Raw genomic sequence first — 22980 nt, 5'->3', positions numbered from 1 at the left:
AAGTCCTGGTCTGGGGGACCTCATCGCGAGAGCTTGGAACCTCAATCTTCCGCTGTTCTTCCCCCCAGACTCTGGCAAGATGCATTCCGGTGATGGTGGGACAACTTCGACGCCTGCGTCTTCCCTCCTTTCTGTCTGTGGAGAATGGGTCAACAACAAGACCAGGTTGTCTGTCAACCTTTCAATGGGAGAGCTCCAGTGGGACTATGCGCAGAACGGTTTCTGGACCCTCTGCTTCCCCTGACGGAACTCCCGGGAGAGCTTCTCCCACGGCACAGACTACTCAAACAACCACACTGCAACATCTTTCACGAACCGGGGCGTCGCTTCGGCTTCATGCCTGGAGACACTACGCCTCCTCCTCAAGAAGAGACAACTCGCTACAGTCGCGGGACGGAGGTTGCGTCATCTGCAATAGTCATCCGCAGGGGTCTGCCAGGCGAAGTGAAGAGTCTTCGGTGGTTGGTGCCGTGGGAGATATTCCTCATCCCTTGAGGCCTCTTCTCCAGCAATAACGGTCTTATTGCCTTTCGGCGGGAGGAAACTACGATCGTCCCGGCCCTAGTCGGAGTGAGATCTCCAACTTGGAGCATGGCTCGGACTTTTTAGTGCCTTAAGAGATCTTCTCAAGACCCTTTACGACAGGCCTCGGATTGTATTCCGTCTTGGGTCTCCTGCTCACTCTGGCCGCGGCCAGTGTGTAAGCAATCTTCTTGGTCTCGTACGACTCCGCCCTTTCTAAGGAAGAGGGGAAGGCAACATTTAGGTTCGCTCCTGAGTTGTTGGCTAGCCTCAGAATCTTGGGGTCCCGGCCCTTCGGTCCAATTCCTTCAAGATTTCGAGTCTCCATTCTGTATCTGATGTCCCAAAACCTTCTCTTTCTTGCCAGTAAAGGAATCGAGAGGTTAGCTTTGGGAACAGCTGCAGTTTGTCCTCAGTTGCAGCCGATTTGGGAGCACAAGGAGGACACGAGGGAGAATCACCAGTATACCTCTTCAGCTCGGACTCAAGGACATTCATCTCGACCTGTCTCCATACCCTCCCCCGTCACGTCCCCCTACAGCACGATGTTGGATACATCGCAACGTCCCTCGCCTTCGAGTAATACTACTCTGTGACGCAGGTGCTACAAGCTGGAGTCTGGAAGCGTCTAATGACCTTCGCAGCCCGCTTCCTGCAGGGCATGACCCACAGGAGTTTCGATACGTTTTCTATCGCTCTGTGGTGGCTACACTACAGCTGGTCTAACCTCAGGCTCCTTTTTGGACAGGTAGCAGAAGGTTGAGGGCATTGTTATCAGGTTTTAGTCTGCATGAACGAAAGAAGTATGTCTGGCCCTTATTTCTTTCTTCATCATACCCTCTACGGGGAAGCAGCATCCTGGTCTCTGCATAGCTGACCTCGAACCTCTGCAGGTAAACCATGCTTCCTTGTGTTCCGAGTATTGAGTCAATACTGTCGCGTCCCCCATACCCTGACGAGGTGGTATTGGGAACATCCTAACCCAGAGTTCCTTCTGGAACTCCAGGTCAACTGCCTAGGACGGTTCACACTTCTTCCTTCACACACAAGCTTATGTAGGCCACACGGTTCCTTGCGGAGCAAGGAACTTGTGAGGTGCAGGGACTCCTTTTCTCGAGTGCGACTCACTCGGATTCTGAGTCCCCGGGTAAAGCCAAAGCCAAAGCCAGTATGGCTGGGGACTTTCCACCCTACCTAAGGGGTAAGTCACCCAATGTAAATAGCGTGGTTTGTAATTCGGTTACGGAACAAATGACAAATTCGAAGATAATTTGTATTTTTCCTAATCATACAAACCTTAGCTATTTACACATATTTGCCCGCCAGCCCTGTCCCCCAAGACAAGTCCTACCTCTAAGTGTAAGTGAGTATTCACCTGTGTGTGAGAGGGGGAAGGGGTAGCTAGCTACCACTCCCCTACCCCCCAGCTATTAGGATTTAACGAGGGTGTATTACCCCCGCGGTAATACACCCTCGTTAAATCCTAAAAGCTCGCCATTTCAGCTGCGCTAAAAGGTAAACCCAATGTAAATAGCTAAGGTTTGTATGGTTAGGAAAAATACAAATTATCTTCGAATTTGTCATATTTCTTAATTTTTTAATGTCTGTAGCAATAATAGTTGACAGGATAATAAATATGAAGTTTAGTCTAGCTGTAAGCTTCATGGACATATCATCAACATTGTCTATCTAATGGACCTCAGGCTATGGTTCCATTGCTGGGATTTTTGAGAGCGTTGCACATTGCCACCCGGTTAAAGATGCTGTCGAAATAGAAGACAAGGCTAACTGTGATTCAGCATTAAACAGGAGATAGTGATAAACCAGTAGATCCACAATACATAGCTGCTTTGAGGACTGAATTGGTCATGGATGTACATGCATACATAATTGAAAATGACAAGTGAAATGTGGATGAACATCTTATATAATTACTGAAAAATGAAAATTATTCTTTAAAGGTTTATGTTTGTTAGAGTATCTAAATGTCCAGGTAAAGATTACTAGATTTCAGTAGCATGCCAATACATTGTCCTCTTAGGGCCTATGATTCGGGGATGAGTTTAACCAAACATGAAAAATTGTGAGTTTTCCTGTTACCCATTTCACCAAAATTTTTTCAATTTGAATCCTAGTACGTACATTTTTACCAACTCTAAGTCCCTAACTATGGCATCTCTAGCTTTGTAATTGTTCTTTTAAAGAAGTGGAAATTACATTGAAAGAGCCACATAACATAACCTAATATAGGGTATAGAACCATTTCTGACAGCTTCATTATTCACAGATCCCCCTTACCGAAAAAAGGGTGATGATGGGTTATCATGTTTCCTGTCATGATAATACAGTACCTGTAGTTTTTTTTTTTTTTTTTTTTTTTTCAGGCTGTGTTTGGGGTGCAGTTAGTTGTGACGATGGTCATGGCAAGTGTTTTGTCAAAAATTACCCCACACTACTCCTTAGCCCGATGGCTACTCTGCAATACTGGGTGAGTTTGATTTTGTTCCTGTAAAAATCACTTGTTCCCATACTAACAAACCTTTCGTTATTTATTATTATTATCATTATTGTTACTTGTTAAGCTACAATCCTAGTTGGAATACCAGGATGCTATAAACCCAAGGGCCCCAACTGGGAAAATAGCCCACTGAGGAAAGGAAACAAGGTAAAATTAAATATTTTAAGAACAGTAACATTAAAATAAATATTTCATATATAAACTATAAAAACTTTAAAAAAACAAGAGGAAGAGAAATAAGATAAAATAGTGTGCCCAATTGTACCTTCAAGCAAGAGAACTCTAACCCAAGACAGTGGAAGATCATGGTACAGAGGCTATGGCACTACCCAAGACTAGAGAACAATGGTTTAATTTTGAAGTGTCCTTCTCCTAGAGCAGCTGCTTTCCATAGCTAAAGAGTGTCTTCTACCCTTACCAAGAGGAAAGTAGCCATTTAACAATTAGAGTGCAGTAGCTAACCCTGGGATGAAGAAGATTTGTTTGGTAATCTTAGTGTTGTCAGGTATGAGGACAGAGGAGAACCTGTAAAGAATATGCCAGACTATTCAGTGTGTGTAGGCAAGACGAAAGTGAACGGTAACCAGAAAGAAGGATCCAATATAGTACTGTCTGGCCAGTCAAAGGAGCCTATACAGTAACTTTAGCAGTAGTATCTCAACAGGTCGCTTATGCCCTTGCCGACCTACTACCTTATGTGGATATATTTTCGGCGTAGCGGGAAGGCAACCATTAGATTTAAAATACGAGGTAGCAATCCGACCTAACCACTTGAGTGGGTAGGCAGGGGATAGCTTGGGGTTACCCAGCCGCCTATATATACTCTCACTACTCTGAGCTACGTCACTTTTTGCTTTTGGCTTGTAGAGAGCGGACGTCTCCGCTTTCTCCTTACAAGGCTTAGCCATTTAGTCTATTGCATCATGTTCAACCTTTTTCTCTTACAGATGTGACTGTGTTTTTCTCCTGACTCTCCTTTACAGAGTATTGTGGTAGTTTTCAGATGTCGATGTTTTTCTGCGAGAATTTATTGGAAGAAATCCTCTGCGCTGACAACTCCTCTTGGGGGTAACCTCTCCCGTCCGTGGGTTGGGTTTTTCTTTACCCCCCTGAGGGGAAGAATTTTTAATTCTCTCTTTGTTTCTTCTTCAGCACTTATAGACGACATCTTGACGAGAGAATGCCTTGACGTAGTCATGTGGTTTCTTCATATTGTTGAAGAATTTTGACGGACAAGAGGGCTCTCGAACTTGGGGAAATTGTTCCCCCCGTTCGAATCTAAATTTCTCTCTTTCTCACCTATTTCTTCTCAATGTTACTTTGACCTTCTCCTAATTTTATACACTTTCTATAGTCTTGCTCGGTCTCAGTCCTAACAGGCGGGTTTATCTTACACCTGGGCCTCTATATCTGTTTTGGTGTTATCCTTCAGGTAGGGTATGAAGTGAACTATCTGGGAAGTTTACTCTCATTGTGCCGATAGTAGAGAATGCAAATTTCCTTTCCAACGTATGATACTTTCTTAATATTCTGTAGTAGGTAAATCAACCAAACAAATAACAACACAAAAAATAAAACCCCACCCTTGATTTTGGATCCTTTGAAAAATGACTTCACATCCCCTGCATATGCTGACTCCCCCGTGGCACTGTCAACAACCTCTGGCAATTCATTTATAGAAAATTCTGTTGATGCTTTGGAACTAAAAAGGACAATTCTTCCAATACTTGAAGATCAAGAAATTTGTACAACACAGGAAAACTTAAAATCTTGGATGTTAGCCAAATTGCATTAGACACAAATTACAATGTGATATATAAAACATTTAAATGGTACAGCTTAATCAGAGAGATAAGAATGCGACTCGAAGATGACAAATGGGATTCTTGGATGCCCTTTGATACTCTTGATGAAGCTTTTAATGCAATATGTAATATTATGAATATTAGAATTAATGATTTGAATATAAAAGGTGCTCTGTGTGATGGGGTACCCAAGTATCTCGATGTGTAAAAACCTCAAGATTGGATAGATGAAGTTGTAGAAGTAGTTTTGCCCTCCTAGAGAAAGCCAAAACCACAAATGTGGCTTGTTACTCAGTCATTAGGGTTCACAGGAAATTACTTCAGGATCTGTAATTGTTCCGTAACTGGAATACAAACCACGCTATTTAATAAGGGTATTACTTTCGGCGTAGCTGAAATGATGAGCCATTAATTTTTAACGAGGGTTTACTACCCACACCGCTAGTTAGCGGGGGTAGGGGAGGGTAGCTTGCTACCCCCCCCCCCTCACACACCTGTGCTTGAGCTTATTTTGCTCTCGGCTCGGATGGTAGTCGGACGTGTCCGCTTTCATCCTCACCGTCATTTGGCAGCCATTTAATGTTTTTTTGCTTTTTCTTTTCTAGTTTTGCGTGTGCAGTTGGCCTCTGCGAATATGCACACCTGCCCTGGGTTTCCCGACTGCCCCTGTGGAACATTCGTGTCGGCGGTCGAGACCGATCCTCACGCCCTTTGCCCTTCCTGTAGGGGCCAACGGTGTGATAGCAATAACAGGTGTAGGGAGTGGTCTATCTCCCAGTGGGAGAGGTTTTCGCGACGACAGAAGAAGTCCAAACGGGATATTTCTCCTTCGAAGGTTTCTTTGAAATGAGAAAAACCCAAGGCCTCTTCTTCCGTTGCCCAAACCTCCTCCGAAGCTCCCACTCGATCGGTCTCTTTCGAGAGACCGTCGAGTGGTAGCGTAGACTGATGCACTGTTTACCAAACTTGGGGCTCGAGAGATGACATTGCTTCCCCTAGCGAAGCAGCTCCACCTCTCCCCCCGGGGGAGGATATGTCACTAAGCCCCTTTTTCAGCTTTGGTCCTCCTTGGGGCCTCAGGGTTCGCCCTCCAAGGAGGTTTTACAGTAGGCCCGCGCTATACGACATTAATCCATTCCGGAGTTGGTATTGTATGGTGAAAATGTCGTATGGCGGGCAATAGAATAGCTAATGCGTGCAAAACCCCAGGTAAAAACATTGAAAATTAGTATGTAACAAAATAGTATAATAAGCACTGTACTACAGTATACTTATATATAATATACATGTACTGAAAAGTATATAATCAGGAAACATTGTAGGATAAATAAGAATTATATACTGTACAGTACTGTAAAGGAAAAATTAAATTTTATTTACCTTTGGAATGATGTGACTTGAGCTGGTGGGTGGAGGCAGAGGGGGTAGGAGACGGTTGATATAAAAACGTATCAATGCTAATTATGTTATGTACACTTAATAATAAATTTATTCTTACTATTAAACACTTGAAATTAAAAATGCTCTTTTTATTATTTTTGTCTTTTGAAATTTTTTTTTTATGATTTTTTTTTTTAGAACTTAAAAAATTACTCTTTTTTTTTTTTTTTAGCTTTTTTGATAGCATCACTATTATCATCTTTGCTTTCTGACACTTCTCTTTTGGAGAAATATCTATCCAAAGAAGCCTGTTTCTGACGATTCCTCAACATATTTCTAAGATGACTCATACACTTGTCATTAACACTCTCCATAAGACGACTTGTGTGAAGTTTTTCTGGGTGTTTCTTTCCAATGAAACTCGTAAGGTTTTCATACCAACCGATAGCTTCCCTTATTTCTGCCGATGTCGTTTCTTCAGTCTCCCCCCCGTCCTCACCACCACTAGAGCTGTGCTCTTCTTGAATGATGGTCTACTGCATTGCCTCCAACTCCTTAAAGTCTTCAGTCGTAAGCTCCTCCCTGTGCTCCTCGATAAGGTTATGGATGTCAGCCTCATCGACAACAAGCCCCATGGACCTCCTGATTGAAATTATTTCCTCAACATCACCCTCAGGGGCAGGATCATCAACGGCCTCGTCTTCGGTTGAGGGATCAAAATCTTCGAACTCTCGTTCTGCCACAACAGCTGGCCACAGTTTCTTCCATGAAGAGTTCAAGGTGCGCCGTGAAACCTCTTTCCAAGTTTTGTCGTTCATCCTCAGGCATTGAGCGATGTCAAAATGCCCCTTCCAAAATTCACGGAGGGTGAGTTGAATGCTTTCGTTCACTTCGAAGCATCTTTTGAACAGATGCTTCGTGTAAAGCTTCTTAAAGTTGGCAATCACTTGCTGGTCCATAGGCTGGAGGGGAGGGGTGGTGTTCGGTGGCAGATAGAGAACCTTGATGAAGGAGAAGTCAGGATGAATGATGTCCTTGAGGCCAGGAGAGTGAGCAGGGGCATTTTCCAGTACCAGGAGACATTTGAGAGGAAGATTGTTCTCTTCTAAAAAGTTCTTGACAGCAGGACCGAAGCAGACGTTTACCCACTCAATAAATATGGTCCTCGTGACCCAGGCCTTGGCATTATACTTCCAAAATACCGAGAGCCTCTCCTTTGTGATACGAGGATTCTCTTGAGTGGTAAACTAGTAGGGTAAGTCTGTCCTTCATCGGTTTATGGCCAGGAAGTTTCCTTTCTTCAGCTGTAATATATGTACGGCGGGGCATTTTCTTCCAGAAAAGGTCAGTTTCATCACAGTTGAACACTTGCTGAGTAATGTAGCTTTCTCTGGAAATTAATTTCTCAAACTTCTTGAGGAATTCTTCTGCTGCTTTCTTGTCAGAACTGGCTGCCTCTCCATGCCTGACGACTGAGTTAATACCAGCCCTCTACCTAAAGTGATCAAACCACCCATGAGAAGCCTTGAACTCTTGGGGGGCTTGCTGCGACGTTCCTTCGTCTCCGCCGTCTCTCTGGGCTTCCACGAGATCGGCAAAGATGGCGCTCGCCTTGTGCGAAATTACCGATTGCGTGGGTGTATCACCAGCGATTTCCTTCTCTTTAATCCATAGAAGAAGGAGTCTCTCCATCTCGTCATTAATTGAGGTCCTTGCACTGGCAAGGACAGTCATGCCTTTAGAAGACTTACTTGCTTTAATGGCTTCCTTATTCTTGATAATTGTACCAATCGTAGACTGTTTACGGCCATACATACTAGCGAGGGTAACGATGCGCATGCCTTCTTCATATTTCTTTATGATCTCCAGCTTCGTTTCCATAGTAATCATCTTACTTCTGCCTTTAACATCACTAGCAATCTTGGGATCCATGGCTAACGAATTAAAATTATAATTAAGCACTAAAATGCACAAAAAATACGATATTGCAAGCACTCACACGAGATAAAGTCTTTATGAAACGCACACGAGATTCTGAACTGAGCGCGCGTATAATAAAGAGAGAGAGAGAGGCAGCATCTCTCTCAGGCATTGTGGGAGGGATTTCGGCCAATAGCGTATCGGCATCTTAGTGATGCCGACCAATAGCAGACCAGCTTCTTAGTGACGTATGCAGTGATGTATGAGCGTGGTGGTAAGCTAGTGACTCGCACAGTCGTACGCGTAAAAACCGCCAAGTTTGAGTTTTGGAATTCGATGCCGTAAGGTGGGGAAAAATGTCGTAACGAGGGGACGAAAAACATTGTATTCCACATCGTAACGTGAAAAAAAGTTAAGCTGGGGACGCCGTACCCCGGGCGTCTACTGTTCTTGACTACATCCGATTGGTTGCCGCTGTCAAGCAATCGCTGTCACCGACAGAGGTTGATCCTCTGTCTCTTGTCGACGTTGTGGTGTCAGAGATATCTAATGCGGTATCACCCATCACCTCTGCCTCTTCAAACCCTACGGTAGCTGATGGCTTAGTTTCTCCCGTTCCTGTTCAACCATCGAGGGAGAAACTAAAACCAACATTTTCTCCTGCTAGTGTTTCTTTCCCTCGGGGGATTTCACTTACAGAGACTCCTCTTCGGAGGACTGCAGAAGGTCAGCTCGCTGACCCTACGGCCCCGAGAGGGCGCATTCGTCGCAAGGCTCGCCTTCTTCTTCGCCAGAGAGGCCTTCCTTCACCTGCGGTGAGGAGGCGCCTCTTCGGTTCAACATCTTCGATGCAGTCCCCCGCAGAGGAGCCTCGACGTCGATCACTGATCACTGTTCCTGCATTGGTCCTGGACCTTTCTGCAGATCGTTCGCGATCTCCTTCGGTGGAAGGTCGTCCTTTTAAAGTACACATCGACCTTCCACCCGACAGACCTGCCGACCTGCCGTCACCGTTCTTATATAAACCTAGCAAGGTTTCATCTGAGCACGCTAAGGCGTGCCAACCAGATACGCGCTATGCGCCAACGAAACCTGACGAGCGTGCTATAATAACTTGTCAGGCCCCGTCAACAAACCCTAACACAGGGCATCAAGGGCGTATGCGCCAACACGCACATACATCCCAACAGGAGTCCAGCTCTTCTACGTGCTATGCGTGCACTCATGCACATACACGCCCACGTTCTCCTGCGCGCCAGGCCTTGCCTGAGCCTAAGCATACGCGCCCACTCCCAGCTGTGCGCCAACCCTCACCTGCGCGCCGTCAACCTCCTGCGCCCCAGCGCTCTCCTACTCGCCAGTGATCTCCTGCGTGCCAGCGCTCACGCCCAGCAGTTATTTCTCCTGCGCACCCACGATCTGATCTGGGCGCTACTGGGAAGTCAACTAGAGTGATTTCTCCCACGTTCCAGCGCTCGCCATCGCCCCCACGCATCCGCGAGGATACGCGCGCGCGCGCCCCGCGTGCACTCGCCCATCCTCTCCTACAGATTCACGCCCTCATTCTGACGCGCGCCCACGAGCAGCACAGGCTTAAACTGCGTGCCCGCGCGCTAGGGGTCTTTATCCTGCGCGCGCGCCCCCCACGACTGGTACAGGCACGCGCGCCCCCCACGACTGGTACAGGCACGCGCGACGCGAACTCTCGCCTACGCACTCAACGCCGTGATCCTGCGCGCCAACAGTCTCCCGCACGCGCTCCTGTGCGCCTACAGTCTCCCGCACGCGCTTCTGTGCGCCATCAGTCTCCCGTGCGCGATTCCCGGTATTGTAACTTGCGCGAGCACCATTACTCTCCCTCGCGCGAGCGTCAATATCCTCCCGCGCACGAGACTGCTGAACTACGAACGGCAAGGTTGCCATCGCCTCATTCCCCTCACCGCAAGCGCATACCAGCGCGCATTGTGGGAGAAGGGAAACATCTAGAGGGGTCCAGGATCCCAAAGCCTTTTCAGGCGAATCCACCCATGATGAGAACTCCTCCCAGGGATCCTTCAATCCCTGTCCCTTCAAGGGATATGTCTGACAGCGCGTCTGTCAGCCAACAGCCCTGGTTCGGTGCACTGATCAGAGCCGTAATGCAGGCGTCCAAGCCTGTCTTCTCTGAATTGGGGCACAGATCCTTGGCTGCTTCTACCCCTTTGAAGAGAAAAAGAGGAGTTCCAGACACGGTAACTTCTCCAAGGGCAAAACAGACTTCACGCAAGCCTTCGAGGCAGGTTCCTTCTTTTCCCCAGACTGTCTCTCCTTCCCTTTCTGACGAAGATTTTCCGTCCTCGGGAATCACGCGAGGAGAGACTTTCCCCCATCGCACCAATGAGGGAAACCTCTCCTCGTGTCGAGATGTCTTCTCACGTGGCGACTGAAAGGAACATGCCATCCTCGTCAATGTTGGAGTCCTACATCCTTCCCAGGAAGGAATCTAAGGACTCTATAACATTACCAAAGTCCTCTAATAGGACTAGGATGGAGCCAGCTAGCCACTCGGAGAACGTCCGCGACTCTCCCCAAGAAGAGCCTTTGGGGACAAGAGACTTCGCTGCAAGTCCTACATCAGGAGGAGACCAGCAAGAGTCAGAACATGTGTTTTGGCAAGTTCTGACTCTAATGAGGGCTCTCAACGGGTTTTCCGACCCAGAGATCCCTTCTCGAGAGGGCAAGAACACGGTCTTGGACCGTGTCTTTGGTACTCAGAAACCCTCCAAGACTAGTGCAGCACTGCCCTGGTCTCAGGTGGTTAAGAGTACCAGGGACAAGATCTCTACAGCTCTTCGAGATGTCCTCCTCCAACCGTTCCAGTGCCACCAACAAGCTCCTTCCACCTCCTTGCGTACAGCAGTGGAGGTACTTCGAGATCCTTAAGGAGCCTTGTTTAGCTCTTCCCCTTCACCACTCGCTGAAAGAGCTTACCAGGGGAGTCCCTCTTGAGAGACTCTCCAACCGGCAGGTCTCATTCTCGGCAACCGAGATCCTTAACCAGGAGAAAGTTGCGAAGTGCACTATGCAAGCCACTTCGTGGCTCGACATCTGGTTGGGGACCTTAGGTATCCTGATACGTTCTGAGGATTTCTCCAAAGAACGTACCAGGAAAGCTATGGAGACCTTTCTTCTCTCAGGTACTCGCACGATCAAGTTTCTGGCCCACCAAGTCTCGAACTTGTGGGCAAATACCATTCTGAAACGTTGGGATGCAGGAGCTGAGAGATTTCATCAGAAGGTCCCTAGCACCGAGATCAGTAGGCTCAGACATTCCTCTCTAGAGGGATCCATCTTGTTTGAGCCTAAGGATGTGGAACAGGCTGCTGAGAGGTGGAGGAAGTCTCATCAAGACTCCCTCCTCATAGGGCTTTAACATCTAAGCCCTATAAGCCTCCAGCACCACGGCAGTCCCGTCCAGTCAAGACCACTAAAACGACAACAGTAGCGAAGACTGTGGTGTCTAAGCCCTCTCCTGTCAAAGGAAGGAAAGACAAAAAGTCCTCCAGGGGAGGCAAGAACCCTAGAGGGAGCATCCGAGGCTGCAAACGCTAGGATAGGCAGTCCCCCTGCATGTCCACCAGTGGGGGGATGCCTACAAAGTTGCTCAAACAGGTGGAAGCAACTCGGGGCCGATTCCTGGACAATCTCCGTGATCAGTCTAGGATATCGCGTCCCGTTCATAACATCTCTACCTCCCCTGACAACGAATCCAGTGTCATTGATCTCCCTTGTCATGGGATCGGCAAGGGGGCAAGCCCTTCCAGACCCTGTTGAAGAAGGGCGCTCTCCAAGAGGTCCTCAACGAATCTCCAGGCTTCTTCAGTCGACTCTTTTTTGTAAAGAAGGGAGGCTGTAGACTAGTCATCGACCTCTCAGCTTTGAACAATTTTGTCAAACAAACTCCGTTCAGCATGGAGACGGCGGACACGGTCAGACTAGCAGTAAGACTGCAAGACTTCATGTGCACACTGGACCTAAAGGACGCGTACTTCCAGATCCCAGTCCATCCGTCTTCAAGGAAGTACTTAAGATTCAGCCTAGACAACAGAAAGTACCAGTTCAAGGTACTGTGCTTCGGTCTCTCCACAGCACCACAAGTCTTCACCAGAGTGTTCACCCTAATATCATCTTGGGCACACAGGATTGGCATCCGTCTCCTCCGTTATCTGGACGACTGGTTAATCCTAGCAGACTCGGTGTCATCCCTTCTTCAACACCAGGACAAATTTCTGAGTCTTTGCCAAGATCTGGGGATCATGGTAAATCTTGAGAAGTCCTCACTGCTTCCCACTCAAAGACTGGTATACCTAGGCATGATTATAGACACCAATCTCCACAAAGCCTTCCCATCAGACGACAGGATAGCAAGGCTGAGGAAGGTCGCAAGGCCTTTTCTCAGACGAGAAGAACTTCCAGCCCAATCGTGGTTACGTCTCATCGGTCACCTTTCATCGCTGGCTCGTCTAGTTCTCAACAGTCGCCTCGGGATGAGATCCCTCCAGTGGCGACTCAAATCTCGGTGGAATCAAGGGTACGATTCCCCAGACATTTTGATTACCATATTAGGACATACACCAACTTCTTCAATTCAACGATATAATACAGATAAAGCTGACTGGGATAAGTTCAAGTTTTACACTAAGCAAGTACCTCCCTTTGATTACTCCCAAGATCATGATAAAACAAATGATGACGTTGTGAATTTTATCACACAAGCGGCTGATAAATCGATACCTCTGACTGGCACCCGACTGTTAAAACATTCAGATTCTCAAAGTGCCATAGTGGCCCTTAAAAACTATACTCATAGGAACCACTTGATCCTAAGAATTAAAGACCTTATAAGTAAATTATCTTCTCAGTGTGTAAGTGTCGAGTTATGCTGGATACCGGCTCATGGTGGAGTTGTTGGTAATGAAAAGACGGATGCTGCTGCTAAAGAAGCCATTAAATTACCACAACAAAACATTGACCTCCCAGTTGGAGATTTGATTACATTATTAAGGCATTTCATATTGGAAAAATGGCAGAATATTTGGAATAATGTGCCAGAAAATAATAAATTAAGGCAAATTAAACCGAAGGTTGCTCCTTGGGATTCCTCGACACAAAAGAACAAAAGAACAGAAGTAATTTTAACCAGATTACGAATTGGGCACTCGAGATTAACCCATGAATTTTTAATGAGTACACCTCACGGCACTGTTCCAATGTGCAGTGAGTGTGATACTTTTTTATCTATTAAGCATATATTTTTGGTTTGTAAAGTTTTTCAGAGAGAGAGAGAGAGAGATGTTTTGGTCAGAAAACTTTTTCTGACATTTTAACTGAATCAAGTAATTTTTCTGTTTCTAGAATTTTAACCTTTTTAAGGAATTCACGTATTATTGATAGAATCTAAATTTTTACCTAAGATTTCTTACTAATTCATTTTAAATTACCTAGATTTAATATATAGTTAATTATTTTTATCACTCAGATTTCATATATATATATATATATATATATATATATATATATATATATATATATATATATATATATATATATATATATATATATATATATATATCTATTCATCCATCTATTCACCCATATTTAGAATATTTAAAGATTATAAGTATATCTGTATATACATATACAGTATATAATTCCTTTTTTTCATTTACTGTATTTATTTTTTTTTTCCTTATCAATTGAATTTTTGATAATCTTATAATTCTTTATATCCCGATTTTTTTTTCGGGCCAGCCCTGTGAGAGTCAAGCTTGACTCATTGGGCTGGTAAAACTCCTTCTTTTAATAATAATAATAACTGGGACTTAGTTACGGAATCCCTCTCCTTTTCCTCATAGTGGTGACCCAGAGCTCAATGTTGTAGGGCAGAATCTGTCCATAACATTTACAAGCAGCTCCTTTGTGACATAAACTTTGCCATTGGTATGGTGAAAGCGTGTCTGATCTTCACCTCATCCTACCTACAAGATGTGACCCACAGAAGACTTCATATGGTTTCTCTTATCGCTCCTTTGGTGGTAACACAACAAGTGTTTTAAGAATACCTCGGGCTCCTTGTTGGAGAAGTACTGTAGTAGAAGGTTGAACGCATTGGTTACCCGGGGTAAGACTGGGATGGATGGAAGTATGTCTAGCCCTTTTACTTTCATCACCTTCCCCTCTTTTGGGGAACAGTGACATGGGTCCCTTTGCAAGCTGGCTTTAACCTTTGCAAGTAATTACCACTTCCTTTATGTAACCGAGCATAGTTTATTATATGCTTATACACGTCCCTAATGCCTCCAGCGAGGTAGGCCTTGGGAAACGTCTATTTTACTGCATGTGTAGGCTTCCTATTTAAACTAGGAACATTCTTACCTAGACGATCATATGATATCTCTTACAACTACTACTTGAGTTGCTCAGGCCGCTATCATACTCACTTGTGTTAATAAGCGAAATAGCAAGGTTTCCCTCCATTACAGTCTAACACTGTACTAGGTAAACCTGGGTCATTGACCAAGCCAGTAGTCGAACTTACCACCCTTCTAAGAATGAGTCATCCACATAAATAATGAAAGGTTTGTTAGTATGGAAACAAATGACAAATTCTGAGATAATTTGTATTTTTCCCTAACTAATACAAACTTGTAGTTATTTATATAAATTGGCCTGCCATCACCTGTCCCCCAGTAAGTCCTGCCTGCAATAAAAAAATTATGTAGCTCACAGCTGTGGGAGTATATATAGGTAGTTGGGTACCCCCCAGCCACCCCCTGTCTACCCACTCAAGTGGTTAGGCAAGGTCGCCACCTCGTATTTTAAATCTATGGGCTGCCTTCCAGCTCTGCCGAAAGTACAGTATATCCACATAAATACCTACAGGTTTGTATTAGTTAGGGAAATATGCAAATTATCTCCGAATTTGTCATTTTGTTCTGACATTGACAAACCTAATTATTTAGTAGGGATTATCTTTCAGCAGAGGTGGAAGACTAGCCATAAGACATTATTGTAAGGTGGCAACCACACAACCACTAGTTAGTTGGAGGAGTAGCCGAGTATCCCCACTCACTCATACAGCGTTAATATCTCACCACTTTTTCTTTTGGCTTGGGAGAGTATGGACGTGTCCACTCTGTGCTCTTAAAGAAGTGGTCATACATACCATTGCTTTCGTATTGACTTTCTCTCTTTCAGGTGTGATTGTTTTTGATGCTTCTCATGCAGGTATGACCAGGACCTAATGGTCGCGCTTGCGGCACCTTCATGTCCTCGGTCGAGACAGACCCCCACTCTTTGTGTCCGACCTGCAGAGGGCGTCGTTGTTAGCAGGGCTCCACCTGTGACAAATGTAGGGAGTGGTCTGCCTCGAAGTGGGAGAGCTTTAGGCGGCGCCGCAAGAAGTCTTAAGAAAAACCCTTCGCCTTCTGGGTCCTCCTCAAGGGCGAAGAGACATCACACTTCTTCTATAACCCCCCGACCTCTTCCCGAAGCTCCTCTTCATTCCGACTCTTCCAAGGGCCGGACGAGTTGGAGCGTGGACCATTCAACTTCTTGGCAACCCCAGGGTTCTGGGGACGTTGTTGCTTCCCCTAGAGAAGCACCTTCGTCCCCATCCTTGGGCAAGCCCTTTTCACTTCCAGATGTGCCGCAGTCATTTGTCAGGCAGCGCTCCAGTTCTCAAGATTGATAAACTTCTCGTCGTTCGCCTGTTCAGGATCGTCATCTCCTCGTGCTTGTCACTCGCTGGCTTGTGATCGTTACTCTACATTTCGTGATTGTCACTCGCCAGCGCGTCGTCGACTCTCCTTTAATCATCGGTCTGGTGATCTTCGTTCATCAACTTCGCGCCCGCCTTCTGCTCGCCGCTCATAAGGACGAGACCTTCCCACATGTCATTCGCCATCTCGTCACCTCTCCAGAAAATCTCCTACCAGAAAACGCTCTCCTGCGGTGCATAGATCTTCCATGCTACGGTCTCTGGCTTGTCGATCACCAATGCAACGCTCCCTAGTGTGTCACTCTTCTTCTCATTGCACTGATCGTCATCTTCATGCAACGTGACACTCTCCAGCTCGTCGCTTGTCATCTCGTCGATCTCCCATGCGACGCTCCCCTGCGTGTCACTATCCAACGCGATGACCTCCAGTGCAATGCTCTCCTTCTCCTCCTAGTTCATGGACATTTATGCGACGCTCTCCTACGTGTCTTAATTTACGAAAATCTCCTGCACGACACTCTCCTACTTGTCACCATTCACAATCATTCTTGAAGCGACGCTCCCTTGTCCAGCAAGTGTCTTCCACCGCCATGTCTTCCCACCGACACCCCAGACTTATCAGCAGTGGGAGAACATTCATTGTGGCTCGACAGGCTTATCAAGACTGTATCAGTCGCCATGGCAGAGACAGAATCCACTGGCAGAGGTTCAACCTCAACAGAGGCCAGTGGTTGCCACCACACCGGTCATCCCGTTGGAGAGGTCGGTTCCCCTCTCCTTGTCCTCGGTCTTGCCCACTGACTTCAGAAAGCGACCTGTCCCTTCCAGGGAAACAGTTCCACCGCTGCCCCTCTCTCCTATTGGGAAATTGAAGAGAGGCCCTAAAGGCTCCCCAGCTTTGGTACAGGACCTTAATTCCTTAGAACTTGTTCCTGTCATTACGGTTAGACAGAGGAGGGGGATGCCGAAGCAGACCCTTCCATACGCAGACGTCCTTCACCCTTTAGTGAGCAGAGATATGGGTTCTCTGTGTGTGTTTTTTCATGTATTTTCGTTCAGTCCCTTTTCTATTGAGCTAGTTCCTCCCGAACTACGGCCTCCCTCAAGACCACCTCCAGAGGATGGAGAACCTCAGGCAAGAGAGGTTTAAGCCCCTAGGGAAAGACAGGCACCCTCCAGACTTTCCCTGCTGGAGGAGTAATTGCCATGCCCTAGGGAACCTAAGTACATGAAGACCCTCCCGAAGAATACCAAGGCCCTTAGGCATGAGAAGGCTAGAGACTCCCTTGTGGTGGGTCCCTCTCGAGAGGTCCCTACTGGTGATGACCCTGACCCACTCCAGGCTTCTATGGGTGATAACTTGGAAGTGGATTATTTCTTGGAATTGGATGAGGACAACTTCCCCAAGGCAGTGAGTCCGAAGTTCCAGTCAGAAGAGGAGCAACTGGAATCTGAATCTGCCTTCTGGCTAGTCCATGCCTGGATGAGGGTTATCAATGGGTTATCTAACCCAAGAGGTACTCCTTGTGAAGGTAGGGACATGGTCTTAGACCCTGTATTTGGTACACAGAGACTCCCTAAGACCAGTTCAGTCATACCCTGGTCTAAGGGCCTGACAGCAGCCAGGTAGAAAGTGATCTCTCAAGTCGCTGGCTCCTCAAGCTCCCTGCATGCTGGTTCATCGTCTCGACTCATTCCGCCTCCCTTCGTCCAACAAAGGAGGCATAACGAAGTTGAATGCGAACTGGTCCCGGATTTGACGTTGGATCCCTCTCTGGAATCTCTCTCAAGATGGATCCTCGTAGAGAGGCTTGCCAGTCTTTCAGGTACCTTCTCGGCCTCTGAGCTCATCAATATGGAAAAGGTCACTAAGTACACCATGCAGGCTGCTTCATGGCTGCACCTATGGTTGGGCTCAGTAGGTCACCTTGTACGGACTGAGGATTGGTCCAAGGAAAGTACAAGGGAGTGTATGGAAACTTTTCTTGTGCCTGACACTCGGACCTTGGAATCCCTTTCCCACTGGGTAGTTAACTTGTAGGCAAATGCAATCCTCATGAGATGAGATGCAGTGATTGAAAGGTTCCCTAGACCAGTTCCTAGAGCCAAGCTGTCCATTCTTAGGAACCGTTCTCTAAAAGGGACCTCTCTCTTCAGCCAAGATGTCGAGAGGTCGGTTGAATATTGCAGGAAATCCACCAAGGATTCTCACCTCCAAAGGACCTTGGCAACCAGGTCCTATGGGAAGGCTCCTTCACCTCCCAAGAAGCAGCCGCAGTCCAACAAACCCTCTACCAATTGGACAGCAGGGTCCTCCAAGAAGGTGTTACAACTACCCTTTCCTACTAAAGACCTAAAGGGCTCTCAATACTCCAGAGGAGTTATAGGTAGAAGGGTTAGTGACAGAGGCTGCTCCCATTAGGGAGGTCATTGTTCTCATCAGCCTACCGGTGGGCTGGAGAGAGCTCCTATGCGAAGGGATCCGCAAAGGAGCTGGCCCTCCAGGCCAAAGTCCAGACCATGTTGGAGAAGGGTGCTCTCCAAGAGGTCCCCGACGGGTCCCCAGGCTTCTTTAGTCGACTCATTCTTGTCAAGAAGGCATCTGGAGTTTGGAGACCAGTCATCGATCTTTCGGCCATGAACAGGAGAGTTCTACGAACCCTGTTCATGATGGTGACGGCAAACATTGTCATATAGGCAGTAAGGCCTCAGGACTTCATGTGCACCCTGGATCTCAAAGATGCAAACATCTAGATCCCAATCCATCCGTCTTCAAGGAAGTATCTTCAGATCATACACGAGAACTGGCAATCCTAGTTCTAAGTGCTCTGTTTTGGCCTTTCGACAGCCCCCCAGGTCTTCACTAGAGTGTTCACCCTAGTGTCTTCTTGAGCTTACAAAATCAGTATCTGTCTTCTTCTCCACCTCGATGATTGGCTGATTCTGGCAGACTTGGTGACGACAATTTTTCACCATGGAGACAGGCTGCTCGAGTTTTGTCAGGATCTGGGGAGCGTGATAAATCTCGAGAAATCATCTCTGCAAGCCTCTCAAGACTGGTATATCTGGATATGATAATTAACACCACTTTTCAGACTCGTCTATCCACAGATAATAACCATTTCCCTTGTGTAATGTAGTATAGTCTTCATACTTGTACACATACTCAATATCCCCTGCGAGATGGGTATTGAGAACGTCTATGTTTGAATCACATTCCTATTTTAAAACTCAGAATATTCTTATCTAGACTGTCACATTGCTAGTTCCTCACAACAGCACAGGTTGCTCAGGCCGCTATGGGCACATTACACAATGTCTCCTTTTAGTGAGGTGTCAAGATTTTTCCCAGTTACAGTGTAATCTGTATAGGTTAAAACTCGGGTCAATGGCCAAGCCAGAGGTCAGACTACCGCCCCACTAAAGGGTGAGGCATCCGAATTAAATACCATTAGGTTTGTCAGTGTCGGAACAAATGACAAATTTGGAAGTAATTTGTATTTTTCCTAACGTACAAACATTTAGCTATTTAATCAAATAATCAAATTGTCACTGTCACCTGTCCCCCATAAGTCCTGTCTGCAATCAAAGTGGTGAGATATTACCGCAATGTGAGTGAGTGGGGGTACCTGTTTACCCTCGATACCCCCTTCACACACTCACTAACTTGTGATTGGGTTGTTGCCACCATGCATTAAAGTCTTAATGGCTAGTCTTCCAGCTTCGCCAAAAGATAATTCCCAATAAATAGCTTGAGATTTGTAAGTTAGGTAAAATACAAATTACTTCCAAATTTTTCTTGTTTAGCTTATTTAAATTTTTAGCGATACTGTTTTGCATGTTCTGAAAAAATTAGATAATTTTAGAGTTGCAGTTTTGTCTTTTGTCAATTCTACAGTTCTGTCTGCCATATTTTGATATAGATGATTACTTTATTCAGTTTTGTTTTGTGTATATTCTGCAGTCTTTTTAATCAGTTTAATGCTGTACTATATAGTAGTCTATGATTTGCTTGTAAACAGGTTAATGTACTATTTGCATCCAACGGATGAAGAACTGCGGAACCTGGCTGGTATTCCAAAAGACAAAGGAAAGAAAGGGAAAGGTGGAAAGAACAGTAGCAAAGAGAGAACTCCAAAGGATGATGGAACATTTACTGTTCCTCGTAGTTTGGATTTGACAATGGAGATGTCTCGATTGGTCCCAGGAGAAGTGATGCAGTTGAAGTACTACACTGAATATCAGTGGCTGCTTGATTTCTCAGTTTGTGCTGCCATTGTTTACATTCTGACAGAGGTAAGGTAATGTGTGTGTAATGCCAGATGTATAGTAGTATAATATAGAATTGCCACTGTTTAGTGTAAAGATATATTATTAGTTATTTTGAATCTTGCCAATTTGTTCCCTCACTTAATAGAAACCCTTTCGCTCTGTATTTGGGAATATACTTTTGGCAAAGCTGGAAGACTAGCCATAAGACTTTTAGTGAAGTGTAACTACCCCACACTCTAGTTAGCGGGGGTGCTAGGGGGTAGTACCGTCTCTCTCCACCGCCCTTACTTACTGGTTATAAGACTAATCTTTTTTCTTTTCATTTTCTTTTTAGGTTGTGAGTGGTATTCTTCTTGGTCGTAATGGGGACTTTTCCAGGACCTGAAGGCCGCAAGTGTGGTACCTTCATGTTCCAGGTGGAAACGGATCCTCATTCCCTGTGCCTAACCTAACGAGGACGACCTTGTACTTAGCATGACGCCTGTCAGGAATGTAGTGAGTGGTCATCCTTCCAGTGGAGAGATTTAGTAAGAGGCAGAAGAAGTCTTAGAGGGACTCTTCTCCTTCTGGGTCATGATTGAAGTTGAAGAAACCTCGACTTCCTTCTTCCACTCCTCTATCTCTACCTGAAACTCCTCTTCAGTTAGTCCCCTCCCCCCCCCGGATCGATCGAGCATGACTGGTCACCCCTTTAACTCTGTGACATCTCTTAGGATTAAAGAACACTGCCGCTTCCCCTAGCAAAGCGGCACCACCCTTCTCCGCAAGGGAGTCTCTTTCTGTTGACGATCTTTTACAGTTTTGGTTTTTCTTGGATATCGCTGATCCTCTGTCGAAGGAAGGTCTGTTGGAGTTTTTGCAGTAGGGAGCAGAGAGGAAGGGTACACTGGCTTCCTTGGAGGTTGACCTTGATCCTCCTTGTAGGAGCTCTGAAGATTTTGCACCTGAGGAGTCTGGCGTCTGTGCCCAGTGCAGTCTCCCTCGCTTCGTTATGACTTCCCTGAGTAGATATCCTGCCACTGTTCCAACTCAGTATGCCAACAACAGAGCACCCCCTTGTTCTGAGTTCACTCACCTGGCGGAGAGTGAGCAAAGACCGAAGCCTGTTCCTGTCACCTTAGGGGTACACCATTCCCCTTCGCGTGTTAGGTCTTTCCCAGACTTGTCTCCGCCACGCTGTACTACAAGAACGTGTTTAGTATTGCACATACTCGTCTCTAGCCCTTTGGTGTGCGGTTCGTTAGATTGTGAGGAGGAGGTTGCTTGCTCCCAGCGAGTTCAATGCATTCATCGCTCAGTTCCTACCTTGGGATCTCTGAGGAGCTCTCATCACTCTCCCGAGGGAGTCCTGACCAGCGATGCTGGAGTTTCACCTTTACGAGAACTACGAGAACCCACTGCACATGATCAGAAGCACTTTGCTATCATTAACCAGTGCTCACTACCCCATCTCGCAGTGCCGACAGTAGGAATTTCCAAAGTAACCAGTTCCTTTGCATGACCAGGGTCCAGCGCATGATGAGGCTCCAGCTCGTCATCCAATTCCAATGTGCAAACAATCTTCAGCATGCTAGTAAGTTCCAGCAAATGTCCAGGCAGCTCTCAACCGCCCGCCAGCTCATATTGACACTCCAGCCTGCTTGACCATTTCAACATATGACCCTCTACTCCAGGGTGATCTTCCTGCAGCTCATGCTCTCCCTTTCACTTATGATCGCGAAAGCTTTTCAGCTTGTGTTTCCACTTCTGCACGTGATCGTGTTTTCGTTTGTGAAAGCACGTTGACTCGTGATCATGGTTTGTAGCAGCAGCGCACAGTAATGCAGCAGGGCACGATCTCATCAAGGGATCTCCAATATTTCCGCCCTCAAAGTCAGAGCATTCACGATCTCCTACCCGCTCTACCAAGAGAGAGCGTGATAGTATGCCAGTGCGCATACAAACAGGTAAGCGGTCTCTCTCTCCTCAGCAGATACTTCGGCCACGGACACCTGCCCTGGTTCGAGGGCTGCACCTGTGATACCTTCATATCCGTGGTGGAAACTGATCCTCACCACCTTTGTCCAGTCTGAGTAGGACAATGCTGCCACAAATCTAATAAAAGGAATGCATGCCGGAAGTTGTCTGCCTCCCAGTGGGAAAGGTATGGGCATTGGTTAAAAAATCCCTTCGAAGGTTACTTTGGAGCAAAAGAAACTCAAGGCTTCTTCTTTCGCTTCCCGGCCTTCTTCTTTCGCTTCCCGGCCTTCTTCTTTCGCTTCCCGGCCTTCTTCTTTCGCTTCCCGGCCTTCTTCCGAAGCCCCTACTTGAATGGCTTCCTTAAGGGAACCGTCTAGTATTAACATAGGCCGCCTAACCCCGGTCAACCTTGGTCCTCGAGAGACAGTGCTGCCTCCCCTAGTGAGGTCGGCCCGGCTCTCCCCCCGAGGGAGGATGCTATAAGCTCAGGGGCTCTAGCAAGTAAAATAGCCCAGTGAGGAAAGAAAACAAGAAAAAATGAAATATTTTAGGAAGAGTAACAACATTAAAATAAATATCTCATATATAAACTATAGAAATTTTAACTAAACAAGAGAAAGAGAAATAAGATAGAATAGTGGGCCCAAGTGTACCCTTAAGCAAGAAAACTAACCCAAGACAGTGGAAGACCATGGTACAGAGACTATGGCACTACTCAAGACTAGAGAACAGTGATTTGATTTTGGAGTGTCTGTCTCCTAGAAGAGTGGCTTACCATAGCTAAAGAGTGTCTCCTAGAAGAGTGGCTTACCATAGCTAAAGAGTCTCTTCTACCCTTACCAGGA

At 46.2% G+C, this 22980-nt stretch overlaps 1 protein-coding gene across 1 annotated transcript in view; it reads left to right on the top strand.

Annotated features, from left to right (window-relative positions):
• Positions 1–22980, top strand: part of emei (transmembrane protein 161-like emei) — a 196903-nt gene that overhangs the window by 7224 nt on the left and 166699 nt on the right. Inside the window, exons 2-3 of the mRNA XM_068393608.1 lie at positions 2907–3010; positions 19927–20200. Of these exons, the coding sequence (XP_068249709.1) occupies positions 2907–3010; positions 19927–20200 (378 nt within the window). The remainder of the gene's footprint in view (positions 1–2906; positions 3011–19926; positions 20201–22980) is intronic.

Source organism: Palaemon carinicauda, chromosome 19 (assembly GCF_036898095.1).
Source record: "Palaemon carinicauda isolate YSFRI2023 chromosome 19, ASM3689809v2, whole genome shotgun sequence".
In the NCBI taxonomy this organism is placed as follows: Eukaryota; Metazoa; Arthropoda; class Malacostraca; order Decapoda; family Palaemonidae; genus Palaemon; species Palaemon carinicauda.
Note: the sequence above shows the minus strand (reverse complement) of the source record. Positions and strands in the feature narration are given on the sequence as shown.